Source organism: Rhagoletis zephyria, unplaced genomic scaffold (assembly GCF_001687245.7).
Source record: "Rhagoletis zephyria isolate East Lansing unplaced genomic scaffold, Rhagoletis_zephyria_1.1 Rzeph_scaffold_00008, whole genome shotgun sequence".
NCBI classification, from domain to species: Eukaryota; Metazoa; Arthropoda; class Insecta; order Diptera; family Tephritidae; genus Rhagoletis; species Rhagoletis zephyria.
Window position 1 is genome coordinate 991,175 of NW_016157092.1, and position 25,742 is coordinate 1,016,916.

Below are 25,742 nucleotides of genomic sequence, written 5' to 3' on the forward strand. Positions count from 1 at the left end.
GGGGTGGTTTCGCAACCAAATACACGTTTATATAGCGAGCCGCTTGCTCCAAGCAGACACCCGCTTGCAGCCGCACCTACTGGTGAACAGACGCTGCAGACTTCAGTGAGCCCTTAAACCGAATAAGTCAGAGTGGCCCCACCGAAGCTCCCTCTCTTTCTGCCGTGACCCAAGGCTCCACTCGGATTGGTTACCGCATCTCGCACATGGGTTGCTCACGTTGCCAGGAGTGCGCGAACGAGGACGCAAGAGTCGGGATTGAGTATAGCCATGCAACTGTAACTGCATACCCAGCGCAATGACTATACCCCATTGCACTCCAGTACAGTAGATACAGAGCAAGTTAAATAAAAGCTTGTAAAAACATAATTTTTTTTTCCTTTACAATATCAGATTGAGGCCTGCATAGCCAAAATTTCAATGTAACAACGAAAAATATTTCAATTTAACAATGAAAACTATGATTTAGATAAGATGATTAATGGGGAAAAATAAATACATACCCGAAAGTTTCACGTTGATGTCTAAATAGCATCGTTCTGATGAGACCTTTTTTTGAGTGCATGAACACCATTTGAATGCTAAATGACTTTCGGGGGAGTGCATTGATCGTTGAATCACACGAAAGAGTGAATTCTCTTTAAACATATTCATTTGTCATTGCCCCAGAGAAGAAAACTAAACGCAAAAGGTCCAAAAATCCCGTGTTATTTACATGGGAAAAGTAACTTGATTTCAGCGCGATTTAATTTTTAAAGTATACGCTTTTTGGATTGTACAATTTATTTTAGAGCAAAAACTACAACTTGGGAAAGAACGGTCACCCTTACATAAATACATACATGCATATGTGAAGACCTTCCAAACCAAAGTACCCGAAGTCTTACCGAAATCATTAAGAGTAGCTGAAGTGTATTCGAAATTCTTTAACGATTTTGTTGAGAAGCTTCAAGGAAATCATATGAAAAGGTTGGCACGAACTCGTGAAGAGATTTCTGTACGATTTCTTAATGAAACGTCTGAAAATAATTCTTCACATCGCAGCATTACTTTCGTTTCTATACGGATTTTCTTCAGAAATTTCGAATTGAAAAATGAGGCAACCTCCGGATAAGGAAATAGTGATTTATCTATGAATTCTTTAAGATTTATCTGAAGGTATGATAATATGATATGATAGATCATAAACCATATATGTATATGTATGTACATACGTACATATATTTTTTCTGAACAGAGGGTGCGAATTAGCTATCTAGCCAGCTCAATATAAAAGCACACTTTTCCTACCGAACATATTGAATTTTACACTTGAATTTTTCTTCGTTGATGCTGTTGGTGATGTTCCGCACAAGGACTCAGCAGGGCGGCGACGTTTATTATAATATGATATTGAGGAGCTTCGCTTGGCTGCCTGCTGCTGCTTGTTATCCTTAGCATCGCTTCCAACTGCTTCTGCATACTTTTCAGCTGCAATTACAATTACCGTTATAAAGCGAACGTTGACTTAACAATAAATGCTTCCCTTCCCGCACAGTTTGTGTCAATAAAAATTACTTTAACATTTTAGCACTAGCTTCTGTTACAGACAATTTTTGACGATACCTGGGAAATCGGCACAACTTTATATAAAATAGATGAATTGTGAAATTATGGAGCAAATGTGCAGCTGATAGCGGCGGTATTTGGTTGCTCGGTGTACAGTGAAGGGCTGTAGGATCGCACTAAATACCCAGTACCGCATGCCGTCAATATTATTAAAAATGTTCTCACCCGTTGCGTGAGTACTGAAGGTGTTCCATTGAACACCAGCAAAAAGTGTCATAACGCGCAACGAAGGTATAGCGTTTAACACCAAAAGTAATAATAAACGAAGACAACAAAATTGGTTAATTGTTGGGCAACAAAAGTGGAGGGTGGATATTCGAACAAATGTAAATAGCTTGATATGGTTGGTTACTCACAAGCACTTACCTGCTCAAGAGCTAGAACGCGGGATACATGTATTTTGTGCGTGAAATTTAAAGAGTTGTCGAAGCCAGAACACAGTAAAGTAGTAAAAGATCAACAGGGCAAATATAGAATAATGCCAAATTCCTAAGTAGCTAGAAAAATTGATACAAAATTGCAAACACACGTATCGAGCCCTATTTATTTGCGATTATATCGTAAGCGAAAATGTATTGAAATTTTTTTGTTGCACATTTGTAGGTAATAAATACTACTGAGTTATAACCAGGGTCGCAATTTTTTGCTTATTCAGGGTTTCCAAGCTTAATTTTAACGATCGAACTTATTTTGCTAATTTCAATGTATGTACATATAAAGCTAAGTACGCACCTCTTAAGAAAACGGTCAAGAAAAAAATTGCTACATTTCGTGTGTGTGAATAATAGTGTCCAAGGAATTGTTACATTTTATATTTCATAGCCTGCTGTCTCAGTTTTTTCTTATGAAATAATGGAACGGGCATATGTGTATTTAAAACAAGGGGGCCTTGTGCTCTTGCTTCACAAACAAACTTTAGAAACCCATAGTAGCGAATTTCTTATGAACTCCGTACTGCTTAACAATAAACTTTTCTTGAGCATTTCTTATGCGGTTTTTCTATTCATCGATTTAGAGAAATGTTTACAAATAATAACTTAAAAACAGATTTGGCGTGTATTAACTCGGTAACTTCAACTGCAAAAACGAAATAAAATAACATATATTTAGTAGTTCCATTGTCGTTGTTTTTGGTGTTGGTTGTTTGGAAATTAAACAGACATTTGCAAGATAATTTGTAGATAATCTATGTAGTAGATGCACCAAGCAATTAAAGTTTATTTTTAGTTTGTTCTGCTCAATGGCAGTGTACATATTTTGCCAATATTTTGATCGATCAATTGCCTCTCAGGGCGACCGATGTTGCGTAGTGCGCGCTACCACCCTGCATGGCCTGGGTTTAAGCCCTGGTCAAAGCAGCATCGCAAAAAAATATAGAAAAACTATTTTTCTTAACAGCGCTCGCCCCTCGGCAGGCAATGGCAAAGCTCCGAGTGTATTACTGCCGTAAAAAACAGCTTCTCATAAAAATACAATCGTCGTTCGGATTCGGCGTAAAACTGTTGGTCCCTCTCCTTTGTGTAACAATATCAATGCGCACGCCACAAATCGGAGGAGAAGCTCGGCGACCCGCTTGTTATGCCTTTAATAATAACATTTTGGAGGGGCCCACAGTTTAACGCCGCTTCCAACCGGCTAGTTATTTTTATGAGAAGCCTTTTCAAGGGAGAAATACCTTCGGAGGTTTTCCATTGCTTGCCAAGGAGCAATCGTTGTTAGAAAAAAACGGGTTTCTAGTTAGATGTTCATCTGACCAGGGACCATTTAAATCCCAATAAATTATTTCACTGTTTAAGGGAGAAATAAAAAATGCCGAAAATAGAGCTCGATAGATACATTGGTGATACGTACATAAATATGCATTAAGAATTTTTAACGAGGATATAACCATGCAGGAAATAATTAACTAAGTTTTTTTTTTTAATTCTTTAATATCAAATAGATCATCGTGCACTGAGGAAGACATCAAGGAAGCATTCACCACCAACAACTTTGAAGTTAAGGCATTCAAATTTTTCCCGTAAGTACTCAAAAATAATTTTTCCCTCATTTTGTAATAGCTGCTTTTTTTTGTGAAAACGGTACATTGAAAAAAACATGTCTTCTAATACTATCTCGGTAGTACAAAAACAAAGTTATACCTGTAGCATTTGATAGCACCGTGCAACAGTGAATTTTACACACGAAAAAATCAATATATTACAAAACTGCAGGTCAACTATAGTAAAACTGCATTTTTAGTTTTTCACTCTGATGTCAGGATTGTTTTAAAAGGACTTTGGAATTTTTAGAATATGATTGAATAAAAAAATTATTCAAAAGATTCAGTGCATTGTAGAATACACTGAAAATAAAATTTCGTAAAAGTCTTGGTTTTTGTACAATGTACGAAACTTTCGTTCATAATACGAACACATTTTTCAAAACGAAACAAGATTTTACGAACCATTCGTAAATATAACGAAAGGACTTTCGTAAAGCCTTTTTTCAGTACAATTTACGAAATTTTTCGTTTATTTTACGAAACACATTCGTAAATTACGGAAAAAATCTCTGTACGAATAATTTTGTATATTGTACGAAGGCATTCGTAATATTTACGTATGGTTTTAAAATTTACGGAATCTACAATTCTGTATTCGTACAATTTACTTAATACTTTCGTACATAGAACAAATGCAGAAACATTTGTTCCAAATTCGTTCAACAGACGAATATTTTCGTACAATATACTAAATTACCGTCAGTTTAATATTTCACCATATTTTTATGTACTGCGTGTCATTGCTGCCAACTACTGATTGGCTACTGTGAGACGTATAATATAATTCTAAAAGCTTTAAGCAGCTTTTGCTGGATAAAAATACAATAAAAAATTATATGTTAAAGCTGTGGATAAATGCTTTTAAGCATACTCTGCAATGTGGGACTTCATAAATAGGTAATTTCATCAGTTAGCTATCAACGGCAAGCCCAAGCCAGGAACAGACGCACTACTTAGTGAAATTTTAAGTAAGTACATGTATGATTTTTCACTGAAACTTGCCTTTCAGACGCCTTATAATTTTCTTTTAATTTATAGTCGAGAAAGGAAACAAACATTTAAGCAGCTGCGAATCTGCCAACCATCTCCACATAAAAAAATTGCTAAACATTTTGTTAAAGAAAAATGCTTAAAATTAGGAATAAAAGCAAAGTAAAAGAGTTGTATTATAATTCGTCTTATGTTTTTTACAGGGTGGTGAATGAAAGCAATCGGAAGTTCTACGAAACAACCGCAGTTTTTAGGAAAATAATTTCGTTAAATATACTATTTTGTGCATTTTACAAAAATTTCGTAGAAAATAAAGAAATAGTACAAAATTCTTTATTAAGTAGTACGAAATTCGTTCGTTAATAGTACAAATACGTTCGTAAAATGTACTAAGATCTGATGTCTCATATTTTCGTAGTATGTAGGAAAACGGTTTTGTACAATCAACGAAAACTTTCGTGGCTGATAATGACGAAAACTTTCGTAAAACGTACGCAAGTTTTCGCTATATTTACGCAGATTTTATTTTCAGTGTAACAATATGAGTGCTGTACAGTATAATGATTCCAATATCTTCATTTATGTATATTGTAACTATCAATATCTTATAAGAGAAGTGTAAATTTTTTTTATCTGAAACTAATAAAGGTAGGAAATTTCAAAGTCCTTTAAAAAAATCCTGAATTTAGAGAGAAAAATTAAAAACGACTTTTACTATATTTGGCTCCTAGTTTTGTGAATATATTGATTTTTTCGTGTGTTTTAATCATTTTTGGTTTTTGTCGCACGGTGTAGTAATTTCTTATGTAAAAGCTTCGCCCTGATTGCGAATACGAAAGCAAATAATAAAGAAGTAAAGCAGTATTCTAAATAGATTTAACAATATGTCCTAATCGGCTAACTTTATCGGGAGTTATTTTGCACAAAATATGTAGTTGCAAATATGTGCAAATTGATGACCATTTTTGAATATATCTCTCAAATCATCTCAATATCGACGGCTGAGTGGAAGATGGACCTATATCAGCAGCCGATTCGAAAACACCCTATCTCAGAAATTTTTTTCAAAAATACCCTATTTCAGAATTTGCGTGAAAAACGCCTATCTCAAAAATTCGTTTGAGAACACCCTATTTCAGCCGCCGATTCAAAAATGCCCTATATCAGCATATATAATATATCTTCCGTTGCACAACATTCTGAGGTTTGGCGTTCCTTAATCAAATTCTGAAGTAGGACGTTCTTGAGTCATTTTCTGAGATAGGGCGTTTTTGAGTAGGCTGCCGAGTCAGTTCCACTCAGCCGTCGATATGACAGTAAGTACTTATGTAGAACATTGTATTTCGCATCTCTTGAAAAGAGATCTTCAGTAAGTACTGTATTAAGAATAGTATATGATTATATTAATATTTTTAAATGCTGATTTTTAATTAAAATACTTTTTTATCCATCCAATTTGCAGCAAGGACCGCAAAATGGCGCTACTCCAGCTCTCATCGGTGGAAGATGCCGTTTTGGCGCTCATCAAAATGCACAATCATCAGCTATCGGAGTCGAACCACTTGCGCGTCAGTTTCTCCAAGTCGAATATCTAAGCCGCAGCTACTTTGTTAATATAAAAATAATTTTAGCTGCAATACTGAGGAACTGAGGAAATCATTACATTATCAGCAGAAAAATAAATAAGAACAGTAGATTTTCAGCAGCAGCAGAAATCAATGGAGACCCTTAACTCAAGCTACATACATACAATAGTCATTTCGCAATGAATCCAAGAACGACCGCAGAAAAATCGTAAAAGTCAGCAAACAAATAGCAAATAGCAACAACAAATAAAGAACAAGGAATCAGCAAGGATAATTACATAACCTAAACCCAATTTTACCACTCCAGAAGAAAATGAACAACAAAAAAATTTGTAGTATACAGATTTTACTAAACTTTAGACTCAACAACAATCAACAACAACTATCTCTACACAGCCTAACTGATAGATGAATTGATATTTACATGTTTTGTCGCTCACTATATCTTTTTTAACATTATTATTATTCAGGAAATTATTGCTACCATTTGTAATCATTCTTTTAATTGAATTAGTGATAATCTCTCAACATACTTTATATACACACATACATACGTATATAGATAAAATCCGAAGAAAATATTTTTTTGAAGAAATTTTTCGCAAACTAAAAATGCATACAAAAAATTGCACACAAATTTCAAAAACCCAATAAACTACCCACCCACCATTTTAAACTACCATAAACCATAGTATGTAAAACTACAATTGCAGAAATAATAGCTTTGGTGTAATTTAAAAAAAAAAAATCACATTTAAAGAATATCATATGTATTGTATAGTATATTTTATGTAAGCGCAGCAGAAATTCAAATTCAGATTAAATAAAAAATAACTTATAATAAATATGTATTGTATGTATGAGCTGAATTTAGATGAGAAGTCGCAGTTATGTAAAAGAGAAGGTGTTTAAGTAAATAACGGATAATGAATCAGATATTCGCAAAATGCAAGAGTAAAATTCAAAGCAAATTTAAAAATTATACAAATGCAAATTTATTGTACTCTTTTTTTATTAGTATAGGAGGTACAAGATATGAAGAAGGTGAAATGAAAACTTAAGTAGATACATACATAAATATATGTTCAATGCGATAAAATATTTTAGAAAGCTGTGTTTCGTAAAAAAAATACACAACATATGTATAAGTAAAGAAACTGCAACTGACTAAGTGACAAAACACGAGATAATTAAAAAGAATTAACATATGAACTAACTGGTAGAGAGAGAGGGAGTTCCCAGACTAGGAATACAATTTGGCTGGTTTATGTCTTTGCTGATAAATGTTATTACTAAAATTCTTATTACATACACTTAGAACAAACATAAATTATATACTTATACAATATGAAATATTTAATTATAGACAAAGTGAAAGTTAAATATTATTGAACAAAAGATGCATACATTTAATTATTTAATAAGAATACCATTGCCGTAAGCGTCGAAAGTTGAAGGAAATTTACTAAGAAATGCGTGAAATACATACAAACACAGATGCGCATGCAAAAGCGTCATACATACATACATTCACCCATACAAATGTACATCAAAGGAAAACAAGGAATCCTAAGTAAAAAATGTAATAAACCAGTAGCAACAAGGAATTACAGCAAAGTAAAGTAAAACATAAATAAAAAGTGCATGTTTTTAAGTATGTAAGTACGTATGTGTGTTTAATATACATGCATATGATAATCAGCTGATGCCAGCACACATACACACATAGGGATGTATGCAACTGAGTTTACAAGTTTAACTTTAAGAAAAATTCCATATTTAAAAACAAAAATTACAAAAATATATCTGATTGGAAGTTTCGATGTTCCTCTGCAATAACGACACAACTCAACACTCAAAAAAAAAAATCTCTTACAACTGCTAAGGACCTCATATGTCTAATCCTTGTCAAATCCATGTCTAATTCTTACTAATTACATTACTACTTACTTTAGTGGGAATAGAGACATGAGCCACTTAACAGTAGTGAAGTTTTTTTTTTAGTTTTGCGTTGTGTTATTGCAGAGGACCATGGAAACGAAAAAATAATAATATTCAAAACATTAATGGTCTTATTCATAACAAATATAGTAGGTTTAAGGATCTATATAAAATGACGTTTTCATAAATTTTTCAGTTTATAAACCTTTTTTAAAGCTACTTTTTTTATGAATAAGGCCATAAAAATACAAAAACATTTTAAAGTGATGATTTTATTTCATACAAAATACATACATACATTAACTTGAAGTTGCTGCATTTTTAGTATTATTCATTATAAAATCAAAAAAAAAGAACTAAAAATCGAATCTTAGAACAGAAATTTAAAAACAGCAACAGCAGCAAAAGTGGAAAATTTATACAAGCATAAGAAAAGTGAAGTAAAATATTAAAATATAAACAAATTTATATGCATAAATAAGCAAATGAACAGAACAAGTACCGATCAGTATATATTATATTATATACATACATACATGCGTACAAGAAGTGTGGAATGTATTTTTATGCAAATCAATCAAAAACAAGTTTGTTCGTTTTATTAGTAAACCTAGAATAAGAAGAAAAAGCCAATAAAAAACAAACTGAAACAGATTTACTCTTATGAAAAGTGCAGTGCTGATTTGAATATAAAAGAGCTTTAGGAGGGAAGCTGAAAGTGAAGCGGTGGACTGAGTTATGCGACAGTGAAGTGAGGAAAGTGTTAGCAAAATTATTTGATTTTTTTTTTTTTGAAAATACTGTTTTTTGTATTTGAAAAGTCCCACAAAAAGCTCGCAGTGATAAGTTCACAGCCGTCGGTGTCGGTTAAGAGCGCCTATACGTTTGAAAATCCGAAGTTGAAGGACACAATGGTATATAAACGTTTTGTTGTAGAGTGCAATTTAAAATATAAATTTAGGCCCCTGGCTGGCTAACTATGAGTATTTCCAATGTAGCTAGCAGTATATATATTTAGTGTGCAGATACTGATCCCTATTTACTTACCATGTTTCTAGCTGTATGGAAAGGCAGACGAAGCAAATTTGAAGCCAACTAAATATTTATCGAATCATTGATAGTATATACATACATGACGTCATTTTAGATTGAAACGTAGACCAAGGGGTTATTAGTTTAGAATCTCAACAATTGCAGCTTCATTTCTTTGGACAAAAACATTTAAAATTCATTTAAATCATATTTATTTCGTAAAACATTTGGGGCGTTTTTAGCTAAAATCTTCATACATTCGCACTTTTAAATAAGACAATCGACTTTAATTCATTTGATTATAAGATAATTGCTGTTTACTCCTACATTTGTGGATATATTTATAGGGTATGTAAAGCATAGATTGCCGTTCCCTTAAAATCGCAATGTTCTATATCTTTTAAATCGTTAGTGGCATCTAGAAATTTATTCAAGAGTAATTTACATAAAGACAATGGGAATACAGCTGTTGGGCGTACCTTTCATTTTAAAATGCCAGCGAGCAAACTAATTGAATTCTCCAAGAACACGCTTTATGGTAAACAAAAAATGTGTTGCTATGTAATCGCAAGCTTAAAGCTTAAGAAGAAAAGGTAAACAAACAGCAGCCGGTACTCAACGACTATTCGAAAAGCAGAAATCAGCATAAAACTAACAGACACACAAACAGGATTAAACGTAACTGTAAAACTAATTACATACGCGTACATATGTACATGTATGTATGTATTCATCAATAGCATCGCCAATCAGCTCAATTAAATTCACTTAAAAGTGAGCAAGAATTAGGGAATATCTTAAAAAGAATCATAAAAATCATAAGCCAAGAGAAGGAGGAGGATCATACGAGCTGTGCTTTTGGAAAGATGTATGTGCATACGTGGCTAGCTGGGGCACACATACATAGTAGTATGTAACTAAGGCACTGCAAGTACCAACATGGAAATCAAACTGGAAATTGGTCTTTACTGGTGTTCAGCAGAAAACTACGATATACATGCGTATGTTGCAGAAAATGCATATGTATTAAAACAAAAATTAGTTATTATAGACAACCGAAAAGTGTGAATATATACATATGTATATCATAAATTGAATTTCAAAATATAATAGGAAAACATTAACTTTTGAGTGTATTTGTAGTTAAATTAAAAAAAAAGAATTGTAATTAGACAAGAAGAAACAAGAACACAAAATTTAATAATACTTAGTATACAATATTATACATATACATACTACATACTAACAATAAGTGAAAAAGTGAATGTATTAAAATTTATTAACGTATATACATACATACATACATATATGTACATAGATATAGTTGTATGAAACCGCATTGAAGTATGCGAAAATACTGAAATATTAAATTGCGGCGTTTTTTTGTTGAATAACTGCGAACAAAATAGATTTTATTGTAACTCGAGGTTATAAAAAAAGTATAAAAGAGTGCATACAAATTTACACATAAACACCAACACACACTCTCAATAATAACAAAGACCTGAGCCAGGGTTAAATCGCATATTTTAATGCTTTAACCGATTTTGTCTAAAATTTAATGAGTTGCATATGTCCACATATTGCTGTCTTATTCATTTTGATCTACAAGTTACTCAGAGTGAATTTGAGAAACATACATATATGCATTCTACGAGCCAAAAATGGCAGAAACTAATGATTTGTTTTTTTTCTCGATAAAACTTGGGATGAGACGCAAATTTCTAGTTCTGGTTTTAAATTTGAATTGTTTATCAGCACCATTTAATAGCAACTATCAAAGACAAACACATCACCACAGACCAACCAACCGACCCCACTGCAAACAATCTTTTTCACACAAAGCTGAACAGGGTTGTTAATATACATACATATATAAAACTACTGAAGAACAATCGTTGAACACAAATCATTTTAACTAAGTAACCTAAAAGCTAAAATAAAACAAAATAAAAACAATGCAAAAACAAAAATGTATTGATGCATATACTAAGAAAGGAGTTTAAAATTAAACAGGAATTATAAAACTAGTATAAAATATTTGAAAAAAAAAAATTATACACACATACATGCATACATAAATGCATACAAACATATATTTAAAAACATAGAATATCGTTTAGAACGTGTATTAATTAGCAAGTATAAAAAAGGTGATTGAAAAAATAATATTGAATTAAATTTGAAATGTATGAAATTTACAAAGCCGAAAAACCATAGCTGATGAAAGATAAAAGNAAAATTAAACAGGAATTATAAAACTAGTATAAAATATTTGAAAAAAAAAATTATACACACATACATACAAGCATATATTTAAAAACTTAGAATATCGTTTAGAACGTGTATTAATTAGCAAGTATAAAAAAGGTGATTGAAAAAATAATATTGAATTAAATTTTAAATGTATGAAATTTACAAAGCCGAAAAACCGTAGCTGATGAAAGATAAAAATAAACTAAAAACATATAACAGTCATAATATTCTCGTATACAACAAAGTGTTAGAAAAAAGAGACAAATTAAAGTACAGGAAATTATGAAACATGAATTGATTTAATAGAATGTAAACACACACTCACTTGCATACAAACATACACACACATACGTAAATGCGGTACAATTAAAGGCGAAACTTTCGTGACGCATTTATTGAACCAAGAGGTGCGTCGCTTTCAGTTTTTTTTTCAGAAAACTTAAGGAGCCACAGTTTATTATGCGCTTTAAAGTTGAGCTGAACGCCATATTTGCAATAATCGCAGGTTGCCTAGTCAATCACACATACATACACACTAGATGAAAATACAATGCAATAGGAGGAGAAAAACAACCAAAAATGCAGTGTTGTAGTTGAAGTAGAGGACACCAATCATGCGAGTTCATTTTTCGTGATTTAGCAGAATTGTTAGAATTTTTTATTTTTTTATATTTTGGAATGCAGCTGTTTAAGGGTTAAGGTGTATTTTCATGTAAAATAAAAAATTTGAATTAAATAAAAAAACATTTTAAAATTTTTATAGCAAATTATGGCACTCCATCCGTGTTAATGAAGGTACATTTTGTGTGTTTCCATTCATTTAAAAACTTTATAGTGCAAGTATTCTTTAATACAACAAAATCTTGGCATGCCGCAGTCGAAATAAGCCACATACAAAATAACTGTATTCAAAATTAAAATCGTTACGGTTTACAAACTCAAAACCAATTAAAGGTAGTCTAAAAGAACGTTTACATNTCACTTGCATACAAACATACACACACATACGTAAATGCGGTACAATTAAAGGCGAAACTTTCGTGACGCATTTATTGAACCAAGAGGTGCGTCGCTTTCAGTTTTTTTTTCAGAAAACTTAAGGAGCCACAGTTTATTATGCGCTTTAAAGTTGAGCTGAACGCCATATTTGCAATAATCGCAGGTTGCCTAGTCAATCACACATACATACACACTAGATGAAAATACAATGCAATAGGAGGAGAAAAACAACCAAAAATGCAGTGTTGTAGTTGAAGTAGAGGACACCAATCATGCGAGTTCATTTTTCGTGATTTAGCAGAATTGTTAGAATTTTTTATTTTTTTATATTTTGGAATGCAGCTGTTTAAGGGTTAAGGTGTATTTTCATGTAAAATAAAAAATTTGAATTAAATAAAAAAACATTTTAAAATTTTTATAGCAAATTATGGCACTCCATCCGTGTTAATGAAGGTACATTTTGTGTGTTTCCATTCATTTAAAAACTTTATAGTGCAAGTATTCTTTAATACAACAAAATCTTGGCATGCCGCAGTCGAAATAAGCCACATACAAAATAACTGTATTCAAAATTAAAATCGTTACGGTTTACAAATTCAAAACCAATTAAGGGTAGTCTAAAAGAACGTTTACAGATGAATGCAATGTCAATCAGGCCCGTTTCTGCGAAATTAATATTTTATTGAAAATACTTTTACACATCTGTCTTTCTTGCTATCCTCCGTCTGTGTCTACTTTCACATTTGATATTTCTATTACTCTTCACAAAAATAATCGATAAAACTAGGTTGAACAACGAAAAGTTATCGGCTTAATCTGGGATTGTTTCATCATTATTAGCAAGGGATGAATTTTGTATTCTGTTTCTTGAATCACAGTTTAGTGAGTTAGCTCGAAAATGAGGATAATCTCTGCATGTGTAGACATGCTTCAAGTAACTATGTACGTATGTAAAAAAGTTCCTATGTTTTTAAAACTCGTACGCAGTAAAAACAAAAACAATAGAAACAATAGAGAATGTAACTTACAAAAACGAAGCACGCCAACCACAACAACCATGACGACTTTTATTTTAAGTACAGAACTTATGTATGTAATACTTTAGCATTGGTTCGTGAAAGTGTTAGAAAGCGTTTTTAAAGTCAATTTGAACGTTGGCAATCATCTATAGGAAAATTAACGAAAAACATTTTCAAATTGATCTCAATGAAATATCAATGCTCTTCAAAACGTATTATGTTCTTAGTATAATCAACCGCTAATCGAAATCTCGGTAGATCATTTATTGTTCGAAAATGTTTAAATTTTTTTGTTAGTTCTTTCGGAACGGACTGTTCGTTTTTCTGCCAACAGTGTGCGGAAAATTTATGTTTCGCTTTTTAAAAAATTTCGAATGCTATTCTCGTATCTTTGTGCCAATTTACCCAAACGTACAGACATACATATGTACATATCTTAAGCTAAAGAAAGCGCTTTGCTTGCGACAAGCTGAAGCAGAAGCGAATCTTAAACAATGACTACATACCTACACACAGTCTTTAACATGAATACCCTGCAGGTAAAGCCATTAGTGGCGGACTAGAATATAGACTATGACCAGTTAGCTTCTCAACTTAACTAGTTCGCGCAGCAATTTTATTTTTTATTTTAATGCATTTTTTCGTCATTTTTAAAGGTCATATTTTAAAAAGAAGAATATTTGAAGAAAATTTCATGTATAACTTTTATGGTATTCTTTTTTTCAAATAAAATTAAACTCAACAATTTATAATTTATTTACATTTGAGTTGAAATAATTCACATTACATAACTTACTTGAACTCGCAATCTCTGAACCGGAAGTGCTAGCCCTCACGCGACGCCCAAGCCGACATTTATAGGAACCGCAATTAATGTGTTTAGCTTTGGCTTTATCACCAAAGGCAGATGTTGCTGATCGCATAAGATGTTCGACACTGTCGAACACGTTGACCGCCGCTTTAGCTCGTAGCTTTTTGCTAACTGGTATGGCTTTTCACTGCTGGGTACCTACAGAATGATACGCACCTTAAAACGCGTACATATATATTTGCAAATGGATATATGAATGTATATATACTTACATTCATATTAACACGTATTAAACGCATATACTTTCATATAGAGATTCATGTCTTACATACATATGTATGTCTAAACATTTTTCTACATCTCATTTACATATATACTTACACGCGTATTTACCCTAAAAATTATTTAAATAGTATCTATGTATGTGATCTTCAATCTACTTTATATTTAAACGAAGCAAATCGACAAAAGAGCAGCTAAAACGATAGTACAGTTTTGAAAAAAAACTACGAACTTTGAAAAAAACAACAGCTGAGAAACACCGCAAACATTCATACATACAAACATACATATATGTCATATTTCTGACCCAAAGTGTACATATGCACATATGTAAGTGTATTGTATGTGCAAAAACAAAACAAATAAAAGAGTAAAATAAAATTTACTATTGTGACAAAATCAATGTTTAAAAATAAGAATCGTAAAAATACCACAATCAATAAAAAAAAAATTAAATAAAGAATAAATTATACACCCAGAAAAAATACCACAAGAACCCAATAAAAGTTTAGAAAAAACTAAAAAAAAGTTAAAAACTGCATTTTCGTATTAAATCATAACACAATTTTAGATTTTCATAAGTGGAATGAGAATATACAGATTCGAAGGTTATAATTAAAATATATATATATGTATTTATTTGGAGCTTTTTGCTTAAATAACAGTTATCGAAAAAAAATTTAAAGCAAAAAAAAACACAGAAGAAAATGCAAAGACAGATCACACAAGAATATGCGTAGTAGGTGCGCAAAAAGAAGGACATGGAAATCAATCGACTTTCGGAAACACATAAAAAGCAAAAACAGAAGTCCTTCACTTTCGAAATGGTAATGAACAAATGTTTTACGAAAGAATGTATGTAGTACATAATTGAGAATCATTCACGTAATGAAAACGAGAAAGTATTTGTTGTGTTGAATTTTTAAATAATTACATAATTATTTGTGATCATTAATTGTCGCACTAAAAATTAAAAATTAATAAAATTGCGTAGATTAAACGGATAAAAGACAGATGAAGCAAAGAAAAGTGTTAAATTTATTATAAACAAATTTAGGACTCCATTGAAGATTAAGAAGAAATGTATGTATGTATATGCATGCCACTGCTCGTTATCGGTTCGACCAATGTTTTCCCATTAAGCGCTGCGCATTCGTTGCACAATTTGAAACGCATAAAAGTTTAAGTCAACTTTACAGTTTATACACTTTTCCTGTAAGTTTACACTTTTTTATGGTTATTATTAATGTTGCTCGTATGGTTATAAATATTACTTTTTTTTATATCGTCATATTAAGTTTGATACCGTTAAGTGTAAGGTTTTTTTTTAATATGGCAAATAACGTATGCGAATTTGTTTAGCGCGAACGCTAGGAGTAGCGGAAAAAAAAACAATAAATAAGCAGTGGAAAATGCCACCTATGGCGGCATTGAAAAATGCTTTGAATTTCGCCTCAGAAAGATTAAAAAATTAATTAATTAATTAAAATTAATATTCACGGTGGCTTTATTTTCAAACGTCACTCCTTTCCTAAGAAAAAAATGCGCAAAATTAAATAAAAATGCACAATACCTTATATTCATTAAAAATTTCATTATAATTATTGAAATATATTTATACATACATACGTATGTAAACATTTAAAATGAGCGTAATATTTGTTAAGTTTAAATATAATCTACTTTTTGTCTAGTTTAACGCGTAGCCATATAAGGCATACATACATTTAATTGAATTACAAGCAAAACAAAAAAATATATATATCAAAACACAAAGCAAATAAAAACAAAATTATTAATTGTAATGATTTTTGTTGAAATGGCAGTTGCATATTTAAAATGGAAACTATTGAAGAGCGTCGGGAAGTTAGATGAAAAGTCTAAATAAAAATGAAACAAAAGCAAATGCGAAAGGTGAAAAGTCGCTGAATGATATGGATGTGAAAACAGTAATTCGAATATGGAGAAAATGTGAACACATGAAAAAAAAAATTTGTTAGTTGCTTCTCTTCTTATGATGGAGGTGTGTGTTTTTTCAAAACATTTATTTTACTCAATTATAAAGTGAACGTACATATGTTTTTAAGCTATTTCCTATATTTTAATGTGTCTTCACTTTTTTTTAGTTTTATCGCAATCAATTTTATCTTAGTTGCTTGCAAAGGAATATTTTTTATGAAATAACTGACGCATAATTGCACTTGATAAAGATAAATGTATATTTTACATTATTGCATACAACTTTAATTTTTAAGGTGAATTTTTTCTAATTTCAAAAATTCTTGTATTTCAAAATGAAACTATTCTGCAAATAAAACATAAAATGTGTTGAAAAATATCAAAATAGCTTATTTACATTTTGGGAGAGTAAACGGAGTTGCGGTTATTTTATGAAAAGCTAAGGGGGGAAAACGTAGAAAGAGAAGATACATACACACATATCGTCACCAGAAATGCAAAAAGACGTAACAACATCGTAACTGAAATGGAAAAAGTCGTGACTAAGGTTTTTTATTAACCGATGTGGGAGTTGCAATTCGATGAAGTCCATCATATCAATCAAGAACTGAATTTTTTTTGTATTAGTTACGACTTGTTTAATTTCAGCGACTATGTTTGTTAAGTTTTATTGAATTTCGGGTGACGATATGTAATTCAAATGCAATAATTTCCACAAAAATTAATGCCACAGAGTTTCTCAAACTGTGGTGCACATACCTATGGTGGTACGCGATGCCTTCAAATGTGGTATTAGGTTGAGTATGGAAACTTTAGTTCGTCGGTAAATGAAAGTCACCCCTATTGCGAGTGTCATCTAGTAGTAGATAAACAACTGTTAGTTATTCGATTATCGCTTTTCCATGGTATTATAAATGTGGATTTCCCGTTCAATAAGCGACTGTGAACAATTTTTAGTCGTTCATCCTTCTACAACTGTTTGTTTGTAGAAGGATGAGCGACTTAAAACAATTAGAACTATCTTAATGAACGAGAAATTGAAAATACCATGGATAATCGATAATCGAAGTCAACAGCGTCTCTTCACCAGGAGGTGCAGCTGCAAGCATGCTTTTGTCCAGGCGCTGGCTGCACGTTTTATAAATGTGTTCATTAAATTTGTGAAGCCACAGAATGTAGTTTTACGCAGGGCTAGCTACCCACCACGTAAAAATCCTTCAAACGAAAAGTTTAAACAAGATTACGATTATGGCAAACTTTTTAAGATTAAGATGGTTTGAGGGTATGCACCTGGAATGTCCGGCTGATTGACTTTCTCATAAAACTAAAGACTGACACCACCGTCATAATTTTATTTACGCTCATTAGATCCAGTGAAGAAGCAAGGCAAAGCCTCGGATGAGACCACCCCTTATGATGACGACCACGGCAAACGTTTAAGGGACTACGATTTGAGGGCATGCACCTGGAATGTCCGGACCCTTAATGGGGAAGGTGCCTCTGCCCGGCTGGTTGATGTCCTCGTAAGGACAAAAGCTGACATCACCGCCATCCAAGAAATGCGTTGGACGGGGCAAGGCAAGCAATGTCTGGGCCCTGCGACGTCTGCTACAGCTGCCATGTAAAGGAGCGCAAATTCTGAGTTGGATTTGTGGTGGGAGAGAGACTCCGTCGCCGAGTACTGTCGTTCACCCGAGNCCATCCAAGAAATGCGTTGGACGGGGCAAGGCAAGCAATGTCTGGGCCCTGCGACGTCTGCTACAGCTGCCATGTAAAGGAGCGCAAATTCTGAGTTGGATTTGTGGTGGGAGAGAGACTCCGTCGCCGAGTACTGTCGTTCACCCGAGTTGTTCAACATCTCGCTCATCTGCGCCCATGCCCCGACGGAAGAGAAGGATGACGCATCCAAGGATCTCTTGCAAAATCCTGCTTGGCGACTTCAATGCCAGGGTGGGCAAGGATGGGATCTTTGGAACCACCGTCGGAAAATTTAGCCTCCACGACGAAACGTCCGACAACGGATTGAGGCTAATCGACTTCGCCGGGGCCCGAAAAATGGTAGTATGTAGTACTAGGTTCAAGCATAAAAAGATCCATCAAGCTACGTGGCTGTCTCCGGATCGAAAAACCAAACCGAGAAACCAAATCGATCATGTTGTGACAGACGGAAGGCACGCTTCCAGTGTTTTAGACGTACGCACAATCCGAGGCCCAAACATCGACTCGGACCACTATCGTGTTGCAGCCAAGATACGCACCCGCCTCTGTGCAGCAAAAAATGTGCGCCCAAATATGCAAGGAAAGCTTAACGTCGAAAAGCTGCAATCACAACAGACAGCCAGCGCTTTCGCTACTCGACTCTCACACCTGCTCTCAGAGAGCACTCTTCAACAAACCGACATATGCGAGCAGTGGAACCACATTTCCCGCTCATTAAGTACCGCCGCCGAAGAAGTAGTCGGATTTCAGCGAGCCCGAAGGAACAACTGGTACGATGAGGAGTGTCAGGAAGCTGCAGAGAAAAAAGATGCCGCCTACAGGGCCACGCTGCGATCGGGCGCAACGCGCGCTATGTGGGACCGCTATAGGGATCTGAAGAGGGAAGCGAGACGTATTTGCCGCAACAAGAAGAGAGAGGCCGAAATACGTGAGTGCGAAGAGCTTGAAATGCTGGCCGACAGGAGGAATGCCCGAAAATTTTACCAGAGAGTTAGGCGACTTACGGAAGGTTTAAAGACCGGGGCGCACTCCTGTAAGAACAATAATGGCGACCTAGTAACTGATGTCCAGAGCGTACTTAAATTATGGAGGGAACACTTTTCCACCCTACTAAATGGTAGTAGCACGGGAAGTTGTGGGGAAGAAGAACCCGAGTCGACGTTTCACCACCTGACTATGACGAGGTACGTATATCAATAACGCGGATGAAAAACAACAAAGCCGCTGGAGCTGACAGCCTGCCAGCTGAGCTACAGCGGCGAGGAGTTAATAAGGTGCATGCATCGACTCTTGTGCAGAATATGGTCAGATGGACCCATGCCCGACGACTGGAATTAAGTGTGCTCTACCCAATCCACAAGAAAGGTGACCCCGCCATTCGCGCCAACTACGGCGGGATCAGCGTTCTAAGCATTGGTTACAAGGTCTTATCGAGCGTATTGTGTGAAAGTCTGAAGCCCCCCGTCAATGAACTGATTGGGCCTTATCAGTGTGGCTTTAGACCTGGCAAATCCACCGTAGCCCAGGTATTCACAATACGCCAAATCTTGGAAAAGACCCGCGAGAAAAGGATTGACACTCACCACCTCTTCGTCGACTTTAAAGTCGCTTTTGACAGCACTTAAAGGAGTTGCCTATACGCCGCTATGTCAGAATTTGGCATCCCCTTAAAACTCATACGGCTGTATAAAATGACGTTGAGCAATACCACCAGCTCCGTCAGAATTGGGAAAGACCTCTCCGAGCCGTTCGCCACAAAACGGGGTTTCAGATAGGGCGACTCCCTTTCATGTGACTTCTTTAATCTGATTTTGGAGGAGATAATAAGAGACGACATCTACATCATCGGCAACAAAAACCGCGAAGTCTGTTCTGCCTTTTCCAAGTTGGACAGGGAAGCAAAGCGAATGGGTCTGGTGGTAAACGAGGACAAGACGAAGTGTCTCATGTCATCAAACAAACAGTCAGCACATTCGCGCCTTGGCACCCACGTCACTGTTAACAGTTACAATTTCGAGAAAGTGGAGAATTTCGTTTACTTGGGAACCAGCATTAACACCGATAATAATGTCAGCATTACAATCCAACGCAGAATCACTCTTGCCAACAAGTGCTACTTTGGACTTAAAACCACGCTCTATAAGTCACTCATCATGCCCGTGCTGGTATATGGCGCAGAAGCATGGACAATGACAACATCCGATGTGGCGGCTCTTGGAGTGTTTGAGAGAAAGAATTTGCGGAAGATTTAAGGGTCCTTACGCGTTGGCGACGGGGAGTACCGCAGACGATGGAACGATGAGCTGTATGAGCCTTACAACGATATGGACTAGGGTGGCCAGATGCGCTGATTTAATCAGTACATGTGCTGATTTTCTTCTATTGTACTGATTTTTAAGAGCCCGAAATCAGTAAGCAAAATTTACTGATTTTTTGAGTTTGTACTGATTTTTACATTTAATAAATACTTTTGTAAATTGGTGTAATTGACATTTGCTTAAGGTTTACATGTTCAAAACAATGGATTTGACAACTCATACGTGTGAGCAGATTGAAACTATTATTAAAAAGGTGTCAGCTTGCAATGGTTTCGTTTCATAGGATTTCGCAAAATAACAACTGTTTGGATTCAACCCAACCCAACTTCACAATTTGCAGGTTTTACAGGATTGGCAGGAAAAGCTGGTTTCGCCATTAATAAATCTTATGAAAGGTGGTGGTGAGTTAATCATATATTAAGTACACTGAGAACATGACAATAAGAGATAATGTTTTGATTATAATTAAACATCCACTGTCAGTATGTCAAGCTTAAGACGACTACTGCTACGGTGCAATGTAAGTTCTAAACATTTGGAAATGGTGCAAACTACCGACTCTTGGATATGATATATGTAGCTTTGAATGTGAATGTTGTATTTAATAAGCACACCAACTAAATATGTTTTAAATTTGTAGCTTAAAATATGCAAACAGATTCTGACTCGAGCTCGTCTTCTAGTGAAACTGAATGGGCTACAATTTTTTTTTAATTTTCTCAATTTTTATAAATTTTCCAGGAAGTTTGAGACTTCAACTCACTTGTCTTTTGTTATAGAATTAACTATATTTTTATAAAAAAATTAAATTAAGTAAGGAAAGAAAAAATTTCAAAACCCGTCAATACATTTTACTACTATTTTCGTGAGCACAGCTGTACATACATACGTAATACCTCTGATTTGTTTTAAAGTAATGAATTTTTATATTGATTACACTATATGTATTTAAAAGCCTATTCGTTATTTTTGGTTAAATTAATGGGCTGTTATTTGGTTGCTATATTGTTAGTAATAAAAAATACGCTTAAAAATGAGCTGACTTTTATGGCTTTGTACTGATTTTTGATCCCAACTGTAGTGATTATGTCACTATAATATCTGGCCACCCTAATATGGACATAGTGCAGCGAATTAAAATAAAGCGGCTCCGCTGGCTTGCTCATGTCGTTCGAATGGACACCGACGCTCCAGCTCTGAAAGTATTCAACTCGGAACCCGCTGGTGGTAGCAGAGGAAGAGGGAGGCCCCCACTGCGATGGAAAGATCAGGTGGAGAAGGACTTGGCTTCACTTGGCGTTTCCAATTGGCGTCAGTTGGCATAGAGGAGAAACGACTGGTGTGCTTTGCTGAGTGGTTACAGCGCCAAAAAAGAAGAGGAAGAAGAAGACACCACCGTCACACAAAATATGCGATGCTCGGTTATTCAAATCAAATAGAAACGTAATTGATCTCAATATAAACGTAAACGAAAGTACTGTATATTGGTAAATATTCAATTCAATTACGCGCATATTAAAATGACCGCGTTCGTTCTGAAAAAGCATCCGTGAAGTGAATAAACAATCCAAAAACTAAAGAAAAAAATATATTTAACTTGCATGTTGACTGCAGTGGTTATCGAACCCTGACCATCTCTGGATTTCAACAAATTATGGCATGCATCTTTGCGCACTCAGCTACACCCAGGCATATAAATTTGCTTTCAAATGTTGAATATATCCATCAACACCAGCACGCGATTTGTACGGATAAACATGTACTATGTATGAATGTGTGTGTTGTCACCGCTCTCAGAGCGGCGCTCTGCATGCTTGGGCTGCCTATGTACACTCATATATATACTCAGATGTGAACAGTCAAATACGTGCGTAATAAATTTTGTATGAAAATATTATTTTTAAATTCGAATATTTTTAAACGATAATCAAATATAAAGTATTAATTTTTACTATGCATTATTTCCCTCAGTGTTCCGTTTCGTTTCGATCAATCTTCGAAATGTACGATTATACCTATTCTGCATTTCGATCGTAGTTACGTTTTTCTAAGTTGCGAATTTCTTGACGGAGAACGTTTCGATTGCTGTTTTCGTGGGTTCAAATATTAAAATTTTATTAAAAAATTAAGTAAAATATAGTGTGCATGATTGTAAAGGTCATCATTAATGAATTTTCTCGATTTATGTGTTTTCGCGAGCAGCAATACGGGCAATACGAAAAATTTTCTCAAATAATGGCAACCAAAAGGGCTATTGCGGTTTTCAAGGAGGAAGTCCAGGCGTTTTTGTTTTCATTATCTATAGACACAGTGAGATGCACTGAATACAATTTATTCTTTTTATATACATTCATAAAAAATATGTTTTTATTATTGTACTCGTTTTTACTAACTTTTTAAAAAGAGGTGCGTATGTTGTCTCGAATACGATTTGGTATGGAAGGATAAGCTTTGTTCTTCCTCTACCCCTGACGTGTTTCAAAATCGAATTCATTTGCGTTCAAATCTTCCACTCTGTACTAAATGCAAATGTTGTGGAGCGCTCAAACAACGTTTATAATTTCACTGGATTTGAGCGATGAGTAATGCAGTTCAAGATGAATTTCTCATAATTCTTCACTCGTCTGAAAAGGATCAAACATGTCCCTAAATCTGCGCCTTTCAGCTTTCAGCAATCTGGGACTCGTTCTCCTCTTATAATTATGTTTCCACTTAAATTAAGAAAGGATTTTATTTTTAAATAACAATAATGTTGGATATATTTGGTTATTTTCAAAGTACTTACAAATTTTAATTTCATAAGTTGCTATAGTTTGGTGGCAATTATTTCTTTTGTTTAGTTTCGATTTCACACATTCCCAGGCAATCGGCTGATTTCGAAGATATTTTCTCTCCTCCTCTTCTTCTTTCGATTCGACCTAAACTCAGAATACCAATTTTCGAAGACGTTTTTGTTAAACTTGAAATCGAATTGAGTAAAAATGTATTCCTCTCGCGGCTCAGTCGAGTTTGTCAAGACTGAAGAAAGAAGAAAAACAACAAATCTGGGTTGATTTCATGGCAAGAGTTGGAATAGTATATCATGAAATTTTGGAATACGTGGAACGCTTAAACAAAAGTTTAAGTATGGAGATATTCAATTAAGCAAAGAATCGTTGGATCTTATTGGTTATCGCTCCACGTGTTACAACAAAGTAACAGTTTTAAAACAAAAATACAAAAAAGAATTTGAAAATTTCGTAATTTAAATTAAATTTTAAATTATGAAGTAAGTAAAAGTTTTTGTTTATACTTATTAAATATTTACAATTAGCTATTTTTTCATATCGATTTTTGTTTTAAAGATAAGCCGTACATTCAATTTCATATATGTATGTTGCTCTTGTAAACGTAGACTTTTTTATTAAAAGTTTTCTGAATATTTTAAAATTTAGTGAATTTATAGAATTTGTTTTAGCTGATTTTTGTGAAATTTATGTCCATTAATTTACAAATTTAATATAAATAAACATTTTAACAATGAGAAAATTTCCTTAAATCATGTGAATTGATTTAATAACATTTGGGGTATTCACACATATAATGAGAATGAAAATTTCAATTGGGGTATTCACACCTGCCTGGTTATCAGGTTATCTGGTTATGTGGTTATATTTTTAACTCAGTTTACAAAAACAAAATACACTACAGACTAATAATTTTTAACTAGATAACCTGATAACCAGGCAGGTGTGAATACCCCAATTGAAATTTTCATTCTCATTATATAACTATTTTTATTTAGTTTTTGTAGCTCCCAACGACCTCAAGAAGTCTTAATTCTAGTGATAATGAACCTCCTGAGACAACAGCTCTTGAAGATGACGAAAATAATACAGAAAATATTGCAAATTCTGAAGATTTGAACGAGGTAATCATTTATTATTTGCTACTGAATCATTTAAATATTTTTGAAGAACAGTATTAGATAGATCTTATAATATAAATTTCTCTATCTATGTTATATATTTTACTCTTGCTGCATGTATAATTTTTTTTTTTTCAATTGATAATAAATTTCTTCTTCTTTCATTCTTGAAAATCTTATAATCGTAAACTATAAACTTAAAAGTTTTCTACTCATTTCAGATGCCGTCAACTTCAACATCATCTACATCTGCTGGCCAAGTTGTCTGTTGTATATTTTGCAACCAGATTCAGAAAAAATCAGGAAAGCGAGTCCTCAATCTAATAATTTCCTCGAGTAATGAGCTGTGTGAAAGAATGAAAAATGTAGCAGAAAGCTTGGGTGATCGTGAGTTTCTTTTAAAGCTGAAGAATCTTCCGATAGCTTATCATAAACCCTGTTATGCTTCTTTTCTAACGAAAGAAAAACGAAATGATGATCATCATTCAGATTCCAGTTGGCATACTTATCGAAACCTGCATAAACAAGCTTTTGAATGTATTGCCGATTTTATTTCAAATGAAATAATTGAAAATAATCGAGTAATGTACTTCTCTCAATTAGTTTTAAGATATCAAGCTCTATTATTAGAATTTGGAAAAAATACAATCGATCTCGTTGATATTGAGGATTACCGATCTGAAATGCTGGGAAAAAAAATCTTTAACAAATTTGGTGATACTTTAATAATGGAAGCATCGAAAGGTCCACGTTATAAAAAAATTATATATAAGGCAGACATCGACGTTTCAGTTATGGCTAATAATGCAGCATTTCTGGTGAAGAAAAACGAAGAGAAATTCGATGATGTTTCATTTCACTTAAGAAACTGTATAAAAAAAATTGAATTGAAACGATTGCCTAAACGCCTCACAGCAGAAGACGTCATCCGCGGGGAATGTGAAATCCCACCATTATTATTTGATTTTATGTGTAATCTTATTAAAGGTCCTCACTTTTCTGAGAAAAACTCAACCCAGGCTACAACACAAGTTATATCAATTTGCAGTGATATAATTTACGCAGTCACTAAGGGCGCATGTAAACCAGCAAAAAATTTAACACTTGGTTTAGCATTAAAGGCAATAAAAAATTCTCGTCAAGTTATTACGATGCTTAATAAACATAACGGGTGATTTTTTTGAGGTTAGGATTTTCATGCATTAGTATTTGACAGATCACGTGGGATTTCAGACATGGTGTCAAAGAGAAAGATGCTCAGTATGCTTTGA

The 25,742-nt window shown here is 33.8% G+C and overlaps 2 protein-coding genes across 2 annotated transcripts in view; both read left to right on the forward strand.

Moving 5' to 3' along the window:
* The window catches only part of heph (polypyrimidine tract-binding protein 1 heph), a 422,821-nt gene extending 415,128 nt beyond the window's left edge, over positions 1 to 7,693 (forward strand). Inside the window, exons 14-15 of the mRNA XM_017609147.1 lie at positions 3,551 to 3,628; positions 6,105 to 7,693. Of these exons, the coding sequence (XP_017464636.1) occupies positions 3,551 to 3,628; positions 6,105 to 6,237 (211 nt within the window). The 3' untranslated portion in view covers positions 6,238 to 7,693. The remainder of the gene's footprint in view (positions 1 to 3,550; positions 3,629 to 6,104) is intronic.
* Positions 7,694 to 24,306: 16,613 nt separating this feature from the next.
* On the forward strand, positions 24,307 to 25,646 carry LOC108358017 (uncharacterized). Its single transcript, XM_017609136.1, has 2 exons — positions 24,307 to 24,474; positions 24,693 to 25,646. Exon 2 carries the CDS (start codon positions 24,693 to 24,695, stop codon positions 25,644 to 25,646), a length of 954 nt encoding a protein of 317 aa, XP_017464625.1. The 5' UTR covers positions 24,307 to 24,474.
* Positions 25,647 to 25,742: the final 96 nt, after the last annotated feature.